The 15833-nt window shown below is 39.4% G+C and overlaps 1 protein-coding gene and 1 long non-coding RNA gene across 2 annotated transcripts; one reads left to right on the top strand and one right to left on the bottom strand.

The window, feature by feature from the left end:
- Positions 1 to 700: 700 nt before the first annotated feature.
- Positions 701 to 7561, top strand: LOC130166251 (uncharacterized). The gene is made up of 3 exons (XR_008827129.1): positions 701 to 1531; positions 6094 to 6242; positions 6328 to 7561. It is a non-coding gene; the product is annotated as an uncharacterized LOC130166251 (long non-coding RNA).
- On the bottom strand, positions 7386 to 13934 carry LOC130166186 (secretory carrier-associated membrane protein 5-like). Its single transcript, XM_056371636.1, has 7 exons — positions 13762 to 13934; positions 13250 to 13312; positions 13033 to 13159; positions 11406 to 11567; positions 10070 to 10171; positions 9057 to 9174; positions 7386 to 8700 (listed from the first exon to the last, which is right to left on the bottom strand). Exons 2-7 carry the CDS (start codon positions 13254 to 13256, stop codon positions 8521 to 8523), a joined length of 696 nt encoding a protein of 231 aa, XP_056227611.1. The 5' UTR covers positions 13257 to 13312; positions 13762 to 13934; the 3' UTR covers positions 7386 to 8520.
- Positions 13935 to 15833: the final 1899 nt, after the last annotated feature.

Here is a 15833-nt window from a genome sequence, read left to right as displayed (position 1 = left end):
CCAGTGATAACAACTTTGACCATCTACTGAGACTGATTTGTCCATCTCCAAAATCCATCACCATCTTTGGATAAGCCATGATCACAAGGCTGGGCTTATAAGCAAGCAGTGAAAATGATGATAAATAAAAAATAATTAATTAAATTAAAAATTATTTAAGTGAATAAAACTAACCTCATATACACACACCAAGCACTTTATAAGATACACTACTACTGTGTAGGGCTTCCCTCTGCTCTCATAACAGCCTCAATTCTTTGTGGCATGGATTCCACAAGATGTTGGAAACATTCCTTTGAGATTCTGCTCCATGTTGACATGATTGCATCACATAATTTCTGCAGATTTGTCAGCTTCACATTCATGTTGCCAATCTCCTGTTCTACCACATCCCAAAGGTCTTCCACTGGATTCAGATCTGGTGACTTGGGAGGCCACTGAAGTTCACTGAACTCACTGTCATGTTCATGAAATGTGTTGACTTTTGCTTTGTGACATGGCAGCAGCTTGGAATTGCTGGAAGATTTGGCCTAGTAACTACAAAGCAATCCCTAGGCTTTTGTTGGTATATATACTGTATGTCAAATTCTTGTGATAATTATATAGTAGTAGTAGTTAGATAGTTTGGGAAAATTATTATTTTTATTGAATTTTAGCAAGTACATAATAAAATCTGTGTTATCTAAGTCTCACAAAAGCAAGTCAGGGGTCGCGTCATACGGCTGCTATTCCCAATGATGTGGTGGACAACAAAGATTAGCAGAGCAACAGCAAGGTTGGTTTTCTTGGCACCATTCTGAGTAAACTTTTGATCCCAGAGGATCAGCAGTCTCAGAAATACTCAAACCAGCCCATCTGGCACCAACAATCATGCCACAGTCAAAGTCACTGAGATCACATTTTTTCTGATCACACCATTCTGGTGTTTGATGTGAACATTAAATGTTCTGTAAATGAGATTTCAAAAAGCAATATAGCAGCAAACAACTATTTTCTATTACTACTATTATGTAAAGATAAATGGCGTCTTGAGCTGATCACTAAGTCACACCCCCTTTATAAATGTTTTAATCTTAGTTTCTCTTTCTTTGTTTTGGTAGCTGGTCAGGTAACATGCACCTTTTGACCCTCCCCACTTCAGAAACACACAGGGAGTCACGTCCAAAATTTCCACAACTGAAGAAATCACGCTTTCATAAAAAAAAAAAAAAGGCCTCTGACAAAGAGAGAGATGATACTGGGCACAGGCAGATGTGCCACGGGGACTACTGGCTCAAATCCCAGTCGGCCGGTGGGCCATCAAAGCATCCGTTAAGTTTTAAAAGTTTTTATCTGTGTCACATCAGTGTCTTTATCTGCTCAGTCAGTGTCAGTCCTGCGGTCCCAGCAGATAATTCCAAGGCTGAATTTTAGTCCGGGTCCGACCGTGGAACCAGTAGGCTACTGGTCTGGCTTTACCAAGATGGAAAGACCCACAAGTTGCTAATGGGCTCCAGCTTGACGCAGAACTGGCTTTTCTTCCCCTCAATGTGTAAGTAACTTGATACATAATGTTATGAGTCTGTTTTCATTAGTGAGCGGCTGCAGTAGACAGCTGACTTGCTGTCACCTATATTATAATAAATATGTTCGCAAGTGTTGCTATGCTAGCTTGCTAACTGTCAGCATTCCTATCACGGCGATGCTAGCGTGGGCTAATGGTTGTGGATGGATTGTTCTTTGTAGGCTTTCGTGTACACGTTAACTTTATTCAGTTGCGCTTCTTGCTGTGTGTTTAGTGGCTGCTTTCACTGGTCTTTGTAACACTTTGTTGTCTGAGAAAGTTAAGGGAGGTGACGGGGGTTACGGCCGGAAGTGTAGCCGACGAAGCATGTGTTTTGGTCTGAGATGCTGGTGGTCTAGTGGCAGTGGCTATCGTGTGGTTGGCTGCATGAATAACCCGCTGTGCAGGTGTTCCTAATAAAGTGCTCGGTGAGTGTAATTTCTCCCTTACTTACTTCGAAAAATATTATTACGAACTGACATTCCTCCTCCTATTTCCTTTTCGCCTTTTCTATTTTTCCTCCCCCGTGCACCATATAGTTGAGTTGATCTGACATTAATTTCACTCATGCAGTGCATAATCATAAGTTTGTGGTGACACTGATGACAAGTGACAACTTTTAGCTTTACTACCCTCACCATCCCTGTCTCTTTTTAGCTACAGCCAGTGTGTATATTAGTTCATGTTGAGGTCACATCATGAGTGTGTAAATTATAATTATTGTTTGTGTAAATCCGACTTTTTGTCTGGGGTGCTATTGCTTCTACAATCTGCATGTAGCATGTGCCAGAGTTTAATTAAGCTTTTACTGAATGTATGCTTCTTTTTTTATTAGTTTGGACTTTCTCTCAAGATAGTTTTAAAAAAAAAAAAAATGTTTTAATGGTAATTGGTAAGATTTATAGATGTAATCATAAAAACATAAGTCTTTCTAGAGCAGAGTGCTCAACTTACTAACACGCTCTTGGTCCAGCAAAGTTACAAAGTTCTCAGATACATTAGTTAGACTTCTCCTCATATTAATAAATTGCACTGTTGACAGACTAAAACAGCTCCACCCTAATTGACCAGCTGTCTTACAGTGAGACAGGACTAAAAGACATGACTTGAGACCTCCACTCTTCACTCCAGCAGGTTTATGTGAGGATAATTGAATTTAGTGGAAAGAGAAAATAGGGACTAGTCTGGGAGCCGACATTGCCAAAAAGCCCACCTCCAGACTTAAGGTCTAATTTCTGCAGAGCCTACTGTGTAGAGATTCTGTGGCACAATATCAAGGCCACAGGTAATTCATCTTCTGGCTCTAGCTCTGCTTTGCAACCTAATTAAATGAATAAAGATGTGAAGAAATCTTCATTTCCGTAGGGATAAACACATTGCTGCATGGGAAAGGTAAGAGGAAAGGCTGGCTTTGTAAAGGAAGAATAGAGGCAGATGAGAAACCACTGGCTGGGAGATAGTGAATGGCTGAAGACATTTGAATAAGTAGGGAAAAACAGTGTTCTGATTTACATGCAGCTGCAGTTGCTGGCTCATTTGTTTTGATAATAGCTCACCCTTCACACACTTTACGCAGAGCTGACGCCACCATATATATCTGAGTTAACAAACATTTCACTTCTTGTGTTAACACTCCACATCGAAAGCGATGGGCGTTATACGGGGCAAAAAAGCAGCTCGTGTCATAGACACAAGACACACTTGAGTGCACTGCCTGACAGTTTAAATACCACCTGCCCCATCACTGAAACATCTGGCTAGTCTTTGGTGCCTGCTGCAGAAAAAGCACGCTTTCCTACAACTTACTTGCCTCACTTTACCCACTCATCAATTTCAAGGAGTATGCAAATGGATCCCTGGGAGTCCACACCGTTACAACAACAGGGCAATAAATTCTCATTAAGGCTTTCCTTCCTTGAAAGGTAGAAATTGAAGTTGGGATATTCGTGTTTATAGTCCCAGGCAATTGGAACAAATGAGGAGATCTTGTAGAAGGAAGATAGGCTTACAGCCTTAATCGGGTCCTCGCAAAACCCCCGCTCCACCACCCACCCTTCCACTGGCTCCGTAGGGAGTGTCAATGATGAAGTCAGCCACGGGAGTGACGGCCCTGCGCCACTGTGCTCAGCCTCTCTTCCCTCTGACAGGCCCATATTTCACCAGACTCATTCTCCAACCTCCACTGTCACCGTTTCCTGTGCTGTCAGGGGGACGACTCCCATCATCAGATCTGTGATTTCACAGGCTGGTGGCAGCAGCACTCCCTCGCTGTAGCTGACTAACATGGCCCCACTCCAGACAGCTGGGTGACCCCTCCTTAGAAGCTGGCTGGATGCTCTGATTCCTCTCATAATGCACATGTAAAGATCTAGGGTGGAAATTTTTGCTGCATGATGCCAATAGCTTTTGGGAGCTGCTGATTTCTGTGTTTGTTTGAGTCTGTGTCAACACAAATATCAAAGTCCAACTGGGACTGGACCCTTGTTGTAATTCCAATGTTGAACAATGTCAGAATTAAGTCACTTTACTGTTAAAGGAATAGTTTGATATTTTGGGAAATACACTTAATCGATACCACTCTCACAAAGAATGTGTCCGGTAAATATGAAGCTACAGCCAGCGGCTAGTTAGCTTAGCTTAGCTTAGCCTAAAGAGGGGGAAACGGCTTGTGTGTTATGTTAACATAGGGTGTAACTATTTTGTAGTTCAAAGTAAAACTGTATTCAGGGTTATAAAGTTGTAAAATCCACAAGTGACACTGCAACAAGATCATCATTTGGCATGTACCATTACCACGTTTAAGCTTTTCAGCTTCCCTTGCTGTTTACTTTCTCATGAGAGATAAAAGTGTGATGCCTATTTCAAGTCACAGCAAACTTTTGATGATCTCATTGAAATGCTCTGATTTAGCTTCTGTTGCTGTTATGTTACTAATGGCATCTTATGGTGTTATCAGTCATTGCACAAAGGCAGGGGTGTGTTGGGGGTCACTAGCTGTAAGGGCCATTATTAATAGTAACCACTTTAGAAGGATGCAAATGGGTAATTTTGCAAACGAACATAATTATGAACATTATTATTTTTTCTTCCTTTTTACTTTTTATTCCGTTTTAAGCCAACTTCATCATTAACTGCCCAATTTGCAAAACCTCAGCCTGCGGATGCACATTCACAGAGGAAGTGTTAACTGATTCACTTCCACACATTGATTTAAGTCTGTTTCTTTAGGTCATTTGGCAAACTCGGTCTAAACATTTGTTTTGGATTCCTTGTCATGTGCTCGCTATTAGTCTTAGTCACCTATGTCTACAGTGAATGGCAGATGGCTAATGAGTCGGGGTGAATTCAGGTATATTGGAACATTAGGTGAACTGGGACAGCATAAGAAAACAGCATTGTACTTCTGCCCTGAAAAGTGTAAGTCAAAGCATTTAGTGCTGAGACGTTGCTGTGGGCGTACATGACCAAAGTCACATGACAATTTCTGTGACCTCACGTTGATCAGCACCACACAGGAGAAGTTTACCCCAAAAACGTAGCTGTATTTTCAACCCTGAATTAATTACCATGTTAAGGAGAGAGGCACTTCCTTCCTAACCTTGGTTCTTATGTCAACCCTTATACATTTTACCCACAGGAGGTCTGAGTGGGACTGTGACTTCAGAGAACAGTTTTATAGGAGACATGTTGGGTGTTGGGACCCCAGCTCCATGTGCACACGCGTAACTGTGTGTGATACACAAGCATAAAGGCATGCCTCTGTGAGTGCATGACTCCACATCTGTACACCTTTGTCCAGATGGCAATGTCTGTGTGTGGTTTAACAGCATTAAAGGGCACTCTAGCGCCATCTCTCCTGAGAAATAAAACAAAAAGACCCTCTGTGCTGTGTCAACTTTAGGTCATACCGTGCCCTTTATGTGGACCTCCCCTCCTCCTTCCTCCAAACCTCTCACTCTCCAGATGTGGCAACTATTTTCTGTGAAAAACCCATTGTAGGCTTCCAGAATGGCACCAAACGGCAGAAGGACAAACTTTGCAACTAGCTGGTGAACATGGTGGAACATTTAGCAGGAATATACCAAAACAAACACCCCTGTTTACCTGAAGGCACAAGTCATTGCTGTCACAGCTTGGCAATTGCAAGCCACCACAGTATTCCCAACACTTGCTCAAGAGTACATCGGCTAGTATGGGAATCCCACACTGAGACAACCCATAGCCCACTAAGTCAGATCTGCATTCTTTGTTAAAGCCTGAATTAAATGACTAGAGGCACGTAGTTAGATGTATTTCCTCCCATTTTCTGGGAGTGGTCAGAATATAATTGTAAAAGACGAAAGCATTTGTACAGTCTTGATTTGTTATGAATCAATGAATATATTCTGTAGCTGTCAACCACTCCTGTTTACCTGAAGGCGCAAGTCTTTGCTGTCACAGCTTGTCACAAGAGATTTCCATGTGTATGGCAATTACAGTGTTTGTTGGTGGCTGTTGGTGGGTCCTCTGGGTATCTATATCGCCGGATAATTTTATCCCCCTCTCCACAGAGTAATTCTATCACCCTCAAAACGCAGGCAGAGGCAGACAGCAGTAAGGAGGACATCCACAGATAAATCCATTTCAAGTGTACTTTGAATCTAATTTATGATGGTCACCTGCTCACAGGATGTCAACACAGAAATTGTGTTCGCTGCATGTAAGTTAAAAAAAATAGATACAATTTTTGGTCAGGCAAGTATGAATCACCCTAACTATCTCAGATTTCTTGTGCTCTTCCACAGACTTCATAAACAGAGAAATGGAAAGAAAAACAAAGGTCATATAGTGCCCCTGGTGGAAGGTCAGTGTGACTGGTAGGCAGCTACAGAGGGCCAATACTGCCACCTGAAGGAAAAGAGTGCACCTCCTATTCTTTATCTCCCATGTTAACAGTGTTTAAATGTAGCTGTAGAACCATTTGCAGTGTGTAATGTATTGGAAACAATTTAAAATCACATTTTAATGATTGAGTACAATGTCTTGATTAAATGGGGCAAATATAACAAAACACTCAGACACTCAGACAAGAAACAAATATGCTCAATGCAAGCAACCTCTTTGAGTAACTGCTCGATGATAATATAACAAACTATTTGCAATCTGTGGATATTAAACTTAGTAGCCCGTCTTACGATCTTATTCAAACAAGGGTGGTTAATGCATTAAGGTCCTGCATCTTAGCCAATGTATGAAAGAGAAAACAGTCAAGTAAAATGTAAAGTACCACACAATGTACTGCACAATGCATGCATTGGAAACACAATTTGTTAGAAGACGCACAGACTTAAGTGAAAGGAAATGTCGTGTGTATGTGCTCATCATGACACCCCATACTACGCCTTCTGCAGGTTCATTATTATGTCTTTTAAAAAGAGATCATTTCTCACTAAATATGGGATCAGACGTTAAATGAGAATGGTGCTGACCAAAAGGTCAGAGTGAGCAATGCTGTGCCATTCACTACCATCTGTCCTTGAGGTGCCATTGAGCAAGGCTTTTAAACCCCAGATTCACCAGTAGAGCTACTTAGTGCGCTGTGCGCCTCTCCAAATGACCATGTATGCAACTGTGTCAGTGTGATGCAGACAACTGCTAAAATAGAACACGCGTCCCAAAATAGCACAATACTTACATATATTTGTGGCTGTGAGTGGGTATTAAGTGAGTACCTTGATTTCCACAGCCCTCATTTGCTATGATGGGGAGACATGAAGAAAGAGAGGCAGACAAATAGAGAGGAATAGAAGGATCTACCATAAATGCAGACTGTGATCTGTGAAGGATGAATGAAGGTAATGTGTACATGTTGGAGGTTTTTATTTCATACTAAAGCCATCAGCGCCTCTCTGTGGTCAAACAGCCGTACAGCAGCAGAAAGGTTGACTTTTAAACACTGCATTCGACAACACCGTTTGTAAAAGACCGTGCTGAACTGACAATCAGCACAAAACTAAATAAAGTAAAATGGCTACAGCACACGACTAATGTATTTCACTTATTTTTACTTATTCATTTTTTCCTGAATTTATGTAGAACTAATTCAAAACGAGTTCATTCTGTGATGTAAATCTGGTATTTTCAGTGTAGGTAGACATGCTAACAGGAAGTACATCAAAGAGGCAGCTTTGAGTGAGATTGAATTTTCTGTTTCTATTTAAATCCAATTTAAGACTTGCGATAACTGCGTTTTTTTTTCCACAGCAACATTCTTTCATTTCACAGTGCAAGCATTGATAAACTGCATAGAAACATGATGAAATTGTGCCGAGGTCACAGAAAGTAACATAATTTAAAATAAAGTTACAAAATTACAATGAATCTTTGGTTTACCCTTGAGTTTGAAATGAAAGAAATACTAAAATGTTACATCCTAAGTCATTTTTCATTCAAACATTTATAAATAAATACATTAATTCACACTATTCACTACTATTACACACTATTTGAGGCTTCAATACAATAAAGATTATAGTACATCTTTGTATTTTTGAAGAAAAAAAATAATATTTTTCCTCTTTTGTAAAAAGTGCTAGGACTGTAGGTCAACACAAAGTACACAGCTCTCATAATGGAGCCACTAAAGTAATACACATTCAAAACTAGTTACATTTCAATTTCTCAAACATGAAAATACATGAGAAATAATATAAAACATGACAAATAATTAGCATGCCCTTCAACACGGGAAGGTGAAAACCAACATCTCACAGGGAGATATTTGTTTGCCAAATGATGAAATTGTTTGAAATCACTGACAATTCTGCTTAGTGAGTGACGTGACCAAAATGTAAAAACTGAACCTGTTAAAATATGCCAGTGTTCTTTTTTCTGAAACAGTACTGTGGGTGAGATCCTCCTAACTCTACCTAACCCTGTCGCTCAAACTTTGGCATAACTGTCACGTCACTTCTTTGACACCTCTTGTCGTCAAGAGGCTACATCTGGTTGTCATTGTATTGTGGGCTGGAGTACTGATTCTGCATGGCTCCGGCAGCTGCCCCCATGGCGGCCTCCTGGGCTGCTGCTTGGACATGAGGGTTCTTCCAGGCTCCTGTGGTCCATTCCTCCTGAGCTTTGGTCATGCTGGCCCCACTGCCACGGTAGAAATTATGGATCTGCAGCAAGGTTGGAGCGCTAGTTATTATCAACAAAGGTTAAGTGGTTTTAATTGCTTTAGTTGATAGTGTCACATAGATTTTAGAGTTATGCTACTATGTGTCCAAATCAATACGTTTTTCTATTAAGACCTATTTGAACAGTGTTATAGTTAGTTTGAATCTTGAAACTCTGGTACAGAAACATCTGCAACATCTGACAGAAGACAGCATAGAAACTACAGAAAATAATATTAAATTGATTCAAATAATAGAATTACTTTTAATGTAAAACTATAATAAAATATCCCAAAACTCTTTACTCTACAACACCCCTACATTTCCCTTTTGTAGAAGTGCCCCGGTGAAATTCTTACCCTGGTGAGGGCAATGAAGGACAGTGAGGCCACAGCAGTGAACATGAGAGTAGGGACCAGCATGATCAGTGCGATCAAGATATTATAGCTGAAGAAAGAAATAGTAGCAAGCCAACCACTGAAAAAGACACAAATGGCCATTAACCAGATTTCATCCAAAAATGTATTAATTTTAGACTATGAACACAACGTGATCCGTTATCATCTGTTATTGGATTGTCTGGTATTTCTCATGATACTATTGCTGAACATCTGGACGTTAAATGCCAATAACTTTGTGGACTTTAAGTGCTGTGATATAAAGTTTAAAATTTTTATAGCTCATACATGAGGATATCCAATTGCACATGGTGACATTTATAAACTTTATGGAGGCTGTCATAATAGTAATTTCTGATCATCAGCCTGAGTCAGGTGACATTTTGAGGGGCTTTTTAACAGCCTCTCAAAATCTAATAACAGGACGATCATAAATGTTATATGAGGGCAATTTCTGATGGTCCATCACTGTCATGTTAATGAAAGCAGCGAACAAGGTCTTTTAAAAAATAGTCTACCTGACTGGACTTACTGCTTGAGCTCAAAATGTTTCATTCAAAAGCATATTTTGTAGTTTTATTAAAACAGCTTCTGATTTTTAAATTAATCACTTTATCAATGACTGGGTTATTTGAGTTACACTTGACTGGTATGAGTTACTTATCAATTGATGCCACATACTTTGATTCATGACTGATTCACTATTACTGTTACCACAGTGAGATCTAGCATCAGTAGACAAAGAGTTACCCTTGACTAAACTGTCACTAAATCTTTTTTTATGTGAGTAGATTTCTCCAAATCCTCCAATGATTTTCTTGAAAGAACTTGACATAAAAAGAAAATTATTCATTCATTGTAATTATTAATTAAAATGAAATCTGAATCTCTTTCTCTCTATATTCTATTCTATTCTGAGTAAAATGCAACTTATTGATTAGGGCTATTTGAGAGAAATATTTGCGTTTTCTTACCATACTCCCCATCCTGGGATGCCGATGCTTTGGATGATGCTGATGCCAACTTGGGCCATGAACACAAAAAAGAACAGCATGAAGTTGAAAGAGCTGTCATTCCTGAGAAAAGAAAAAAAAAGCAAAAAAAAAATTCATACTTGCAAACCCAAATTTACCACATTTACATGTAATGTTGTAATTTCATGTTATATTTTGTGTTATCTTGTTCATCTTATCTCAATTTGGTTTCATGTGCTGTCAAATGCACAATGCTGCCAGAGAGCAGAGTGTGCTAGCATCCTCCCCTGGAGCTGTGCTGTGACAAAAGTGTGGCGGAGCATGGCAGCAGCAGCTCTCTTCCTCTACAAATGTGTGCCACTTCTCCTAACCTGTCTGTAGGTAATGTTTCCTCTCTCCTCCAAGCAGGTAAGCACTGCATTTTGCACCAGGGAATCATTGACTGTACTATGCAACACATTGACTTCACCTTGGCTGTGCAAAGTAGTCAGGGAACAAGAAATATGCTTAAGCCTCAGAGATAAAAGAACAATTTAAGAAGACGTTTCTTTCGGCAGTGCAGTCAGTGGTCACATGTTAGTGCCGTATCGTGTGTCACCTCATGAGACAAGATCTCCATGTCAGCAGAGGATTTGGAATTTGCACTGCCCTTCGACGAAAGGGTCGAGAGGATGTTCTGGGTGCTCTATTGCCTCCAAATAGAAATGGTTGGAAGTATCTCTGCTGGAGGCAAAAAGAGCTCAAAGCCCCAATTTACACTTAGTGTATAGTGGACCATCACCCAGTCTGAGTGCACATTATACGTACTACGTAGTAGCTCTGGACTACACAATAGTGTAGTGTGTAGAAATGAGTCAGAAACATCTTGCAAACTCCCCATTACTGTGAGGAAGATGCCATGTAGTCTTTCTATGGTTGAGGGATGTCTGGTTACTGTCATATTTTCCCCTCAAAATACAGTATAAGATGCACATGTGTAGTGTATATCCTTTATTTCTGTTAAGAAAAATAGTTTGGCCTCTACAAGAGGTGTGAGGAAAAAAAGGTACTGTTACTATATGCAACCCTGAGCCAGAAATATTCTCTCTGCCACTCAGTATTATTTAATAACATAGTATACATTATATTGTATATGATGCAGTTATTGTCTCTGTTGAGCGTATATAATACATAAAAATAGCCTTTAACAACTTATACCTCAATATAACACATTAACATCAATATTATATTAATTATTATATTGTTGCTGTGTTAATTTATACTTTAAACAACTACAACAACTGCCAGCAAAACACAACTTTATAATGAGCATGTCAGTACTTTATATTTGACTTACTTGAAGGCCTTGTAGATGGGCCTGAACCAACAGACGTAAGAGCAGGGAGTGAACATGATTAGCCAGATGATAGCCAGTCCAAAGTTGGTCACTCCACCTCCACCAAACATCCAAGCAAAGCAGCCAATGAGATTCACTGCAAGTGTGGCACTATTCACTGTAAGACCCACAACAGAGATATTTCAGGCATTGATGCATCAATTCAGTACACATACACACACATGCAGATGCAGAGAAGTATTTAGAAACAAAAAGTGGATATGAAGACAGCCAGCATTAACACAAAATGAAATATGTAATCATAATACTTGACACAAGATGGCCTGTGTTCCTTGAATAGCCTTTTTGTGTGTGTGTCCTTTTCTACTGATACTCAGAAATGTTATGATCTACAGTCCTCCCCACTTTAGTTGCATTTGATTCTAATTGGAGCTCTGAGCTTTGGTTCCATATTTCTTCTCTAAACTAGCAAAGGAGGCCAGTCAATTTCAAATCTTGGGCTGAAGAGAAAATTGCCTCACAAGAAAATTATGAAGCGAAACACAGCTGCAACATGACAGCGATTAAGTAAACAGTTTAGTTTCCCAAATGCAAAGCAGAAGAAGAAAAAAACATGATGTTGGCTTTTAACACATGGAATGAGGAAGAAATGCTCAAGATAAAAGTAACAACAAAAATGTGTAAAAAGCAATGTGCATGCAATGCCTGCACATGGTAACATATGGAAAATGGCAAATCCAAATACAAGACGGACAGATACAGAGAAAAAAAGAATAATAACACATCAAGAAGCAGATTGCGACTTTTGAATACCTGCTTATGTTTATCGATTACAAAATAGAGGACGCCTGCAGAAAGAAAAGAAAACATCTTTGGTTTTGTTCACTGTGCCCTGCAAACAAATCACATGTTGTTTACTGCACGTATATTGGAGTTCTTCATTTGACCAAGTTCAACTGCAACCTTGTGTCAGCATCCCAGCTTCACCTTTTGTTTTCATTATTTTCATGTTATTATTTTATTGTTATTCAGCTTGTTCTATTCTTACCTGCTAAATTAATGTCACAGCACATTCATCACTGTTGCAGCAGCTTTGGGCTTTTTCTTACCGCTCTCCGTGCCCTCGGCTCCCTTACACACCTTCACGGACGGGCAGGGAGCTTCCAGAGCAGAGCAATATCACAAATATCATTGTACTGCTTGTTTATGGTGTAATAAACTTTGATGAAAGTGCTTCTGGCAAAAATTGTTTAACACAATTTCAAAGTTAACTGCTCTGCTCAAACCAAGGCCATCTGGTCAGCACTATGACTCATTAGCAAATAAACCAGTCAGGGTATCACAGTCGCAGCCAATAAAAATAAAAATCTTTTTGGACCAAAAGGATCCTTGTAAACCATTGCCCTTCTGTTACATTGTTCTTATCATGAGCTAACCACAGAGAAGACAGTTTATGGGACCTCCAGGAGAATTCAGATGATTTCAATCTCCTTTAAGGGCCTGTTGTTTTGTTGCAGATTTGGGTAGCCTCTGCAGAAAAAGTAAAAGCTGAAACTTAAACTCCAAAGTTTAGATAGCAGCTTTGATCTAAGGACAATGTAACATAATAAGTTGAATAACCGAAAACCACTCACACATCCACAGGTGGTACATTTTCTTGCACATGCTGCGGTGCTGCTCAGGGATCTCATCAAAGTCCTGATAGAAACATGGCTTGAGTGGAATGAATCCAGGCAGTGGAGGGAAGTTGGGCTCTACAACATATAATTCCATATCATTTAGTTATGGCAGGTTGTATATGATGTTTTTTTTTAACTCCAGTACATGCGTATGTAATTACTGACCTGCCATGTGGATGCAGTGTCAAGTTTGCCGTTAAGATTCACTCCTTCTTCAGTCTCTTGAGTCTGTCAAATAAGGAGAAACTGCAGGTTAAGGTGACTTATTTTATAGCCCCTGTATATGTGGTTATTTGCAGTTTATTTTTATATATGTTTGTGACCACATCTCAATATACCATTGCAAAATTACATACTGTACTTTGTTAGAAAATAGACGTTTAACAGAGAGTGCTATAAGCTGAACTGAGACATCCTGCCGGGGGATTTAATGTGTGAGCCCTACAGGCACGTCTCAATGGTGGCGATAAGATCTTAACCCCAAGTGAAAACACACACCCACCCCCCACACACACCCCGGTTGACCGGGAACACTCGGCGGTTGCAATCACATCCAAGCTGCATTTGTCGGATGAAATGAGGCAGCAATTTTCGGTACATGTGCGCAGACAGTTTGACAGAGAGCTGGCCACCATAGCCAGGAATTACGGATTCCGAGGGAAACCTAATCTGCTTACCTCCTCCAGAGAGCAGCCGCTTCTGTCCTCACACTGCACAGTTTCCGGTGAAGGCTTTAGATACGCGTTGAATAGACTGCGGCTGCCAATAGGACGATATCTAAACGCAAACTATTAGACTATTATTATTTTTTCTTATGAACGGGATGAATAGAGCAACAGATCCTGACTGTCCTGACACTCGACCAATCACCGTGCTTCACTCTGCTGTCACTTTGATTCAGACCAATAGGCGAATTACTCTAATCCTTGGCGTTGTATTGTTGACCCAATCACCGTTCAGCTCTCTGTCCATGGTGCTGAAACCGACTCACTGACTGAGGTAAACCTAACATCATGTGTCTGTCGCTTAAGATAAACACACTGAAAACATTTACCGTTCATTTCTGTGTTGTTTCATAGATTGATATTTTCATAGCTTCATAATAAGTGGACTTGCATACATGGAAGGCTATATGAAAATAGTAGGTGATATAAATCAGAGTTGTTTTTTTTCTGTTTTCAGATTTCTCATGAGAAAGAGACAACAGCCGCAAATAAATCAAAAATTAAATTGAGGACTGTACAGTGTTTGGGGGTAATTTAATACATTTACTCAAGTACTGCACTAAAGTACAATTTTAAGGTACTTGCATTTTACTTGAGTGTTTCCATTTTATGCTACTTTATACTTCCACTCAAAGACATTTCATAGGGAAGTATAGTATTCCTTACTCTACAACAGTTACTCCACAGCTTTAAGTATGACTTACTTTGATGCACTATTATATATGGTGACAACTACCCCAAATGTGCTTACTTACACATTAATGCATCAATAATAATGATCAAATAATATGATACTAACAGTGACTATTGTGCATAATGAGCACTTTTACTATATTTAAAGTACATTTTGTTGCCTATGCTTCTGTAATTTCACCTTCACTGCATTAAACATCTGAATGTAGAACCTTTGTTCCAGTGGGGTTCTTTGTAGCTTCTACTCTTAAGTAAAGAACCTGAATACCTTTTCCACCACTGGGACTGAAACCCTGATTACCTGAGAGGAGAGCCTAGGAGTGATATTCTTTATCTTGTGAAAATTCAGCTGTAACACACCCTACCTGATACTATCAGTCAGGTCACTGCTCATACCAACAGTCCAAAATTGAATATGAGACTTGAGTTTGTTACTGACCTAAATACTAAGTGGACTCCGGCTCGCCAGCGGGGGCTGCTGTTTCACTGCTGTGAGGGACTCTGGAGGGAAAGTGTAACCAAGCAGATAATCTGTTTTTGTCACGCCTTCACTTGGCTTTCACTTTCATCATTTTGTTAGTAAACTAGTGATTCATCAGTAACAGAGAATCAAATGATAATAATAAGAAAAGAAGAATTATAAAACGTTGTTTGTATAGCACATGATCTACTTTTGCATGCAAAAATTAATATTGAAGCCAAAATACAAATGGAAAATAAAATCCTCAGTGTGTTATGCTGATATTCCTTAATGAGGCATTGTTTTGTGTCATTATGGAGGCAGTAAGGATGCAACCATCATAGCTCGGTATGCATACAAATGTGAAAATGTTATTAATTACCAGTTGCATATGAATCAATCCATCACACATTCTGCAATGGTCAACCTTAATTTATAATGTGACAGAAGGATTAGTGCAGGCTTAGTGTTATGACATTTATATTGTTACAATGACATTTATCAAGTCAAGCCACATGAGCTCACTGACAGACAATTAGTTGAAAATTCTCTTTCTGACATTGAATCACTAAATTATTACTGTCATTTTTCAATAACATATTTTCAAATTACATCACATCTTTAATATTTGATACCTAGATTGTAATGTGTTCAACTGCACTGAGGTCTTCCCTCTGCTGACTGGTTTATCACACTTATTTGATTTGTTACTATAAGACTATAATAACTACATCTCTGTACTTATTTTACTTCCCTGAAAACAAAGAACTTTTCCTCTGGTGACCATTTACATTATCATTGCAAATTACCTCCAACAGAACAGACACAATATATTGTGATCAGCCCAAATGATGGCCAGACAATCTGAGAC

This window comes from Seriola aureovittata, chromosome 1 (genome assembly GCF_021018895.1).
Source record: "Seriola aureovittata isolate HTS-2021-v1 ecotype China chromosome 1, ASM2101889v1, whole genome shotgun sequence".
NCBI lineage: Eukaryota > Metazoa > Chordata > Actinopteri > Carangiformes > Carangidae > Seriola > Seriola aureovittata.
This window is presented reverse-complemented; position numbering and strand designations above follow the sequence as displayed.

Excerpts from the sequence above, each read along its gene's own strand:
- LOC130166186 (XM_056371636.1), bottom strand. Across the intron at positions 9,175-10,069 it reads ATCCCAGGATGGGGAGTATG|TGGTTGGCTTGCTACTATTT; the intron begins GTAAGAAAACGC and ends TGTCTTTTTCAG. Across the intron at positions 8,701-9,056 it reads CCTTCATTGCCCTCACCAGG|ATCCATAATTTCTACCGTGG; the intron begins GTAAGAATTTCA and ends ACCTTGCTGCAG.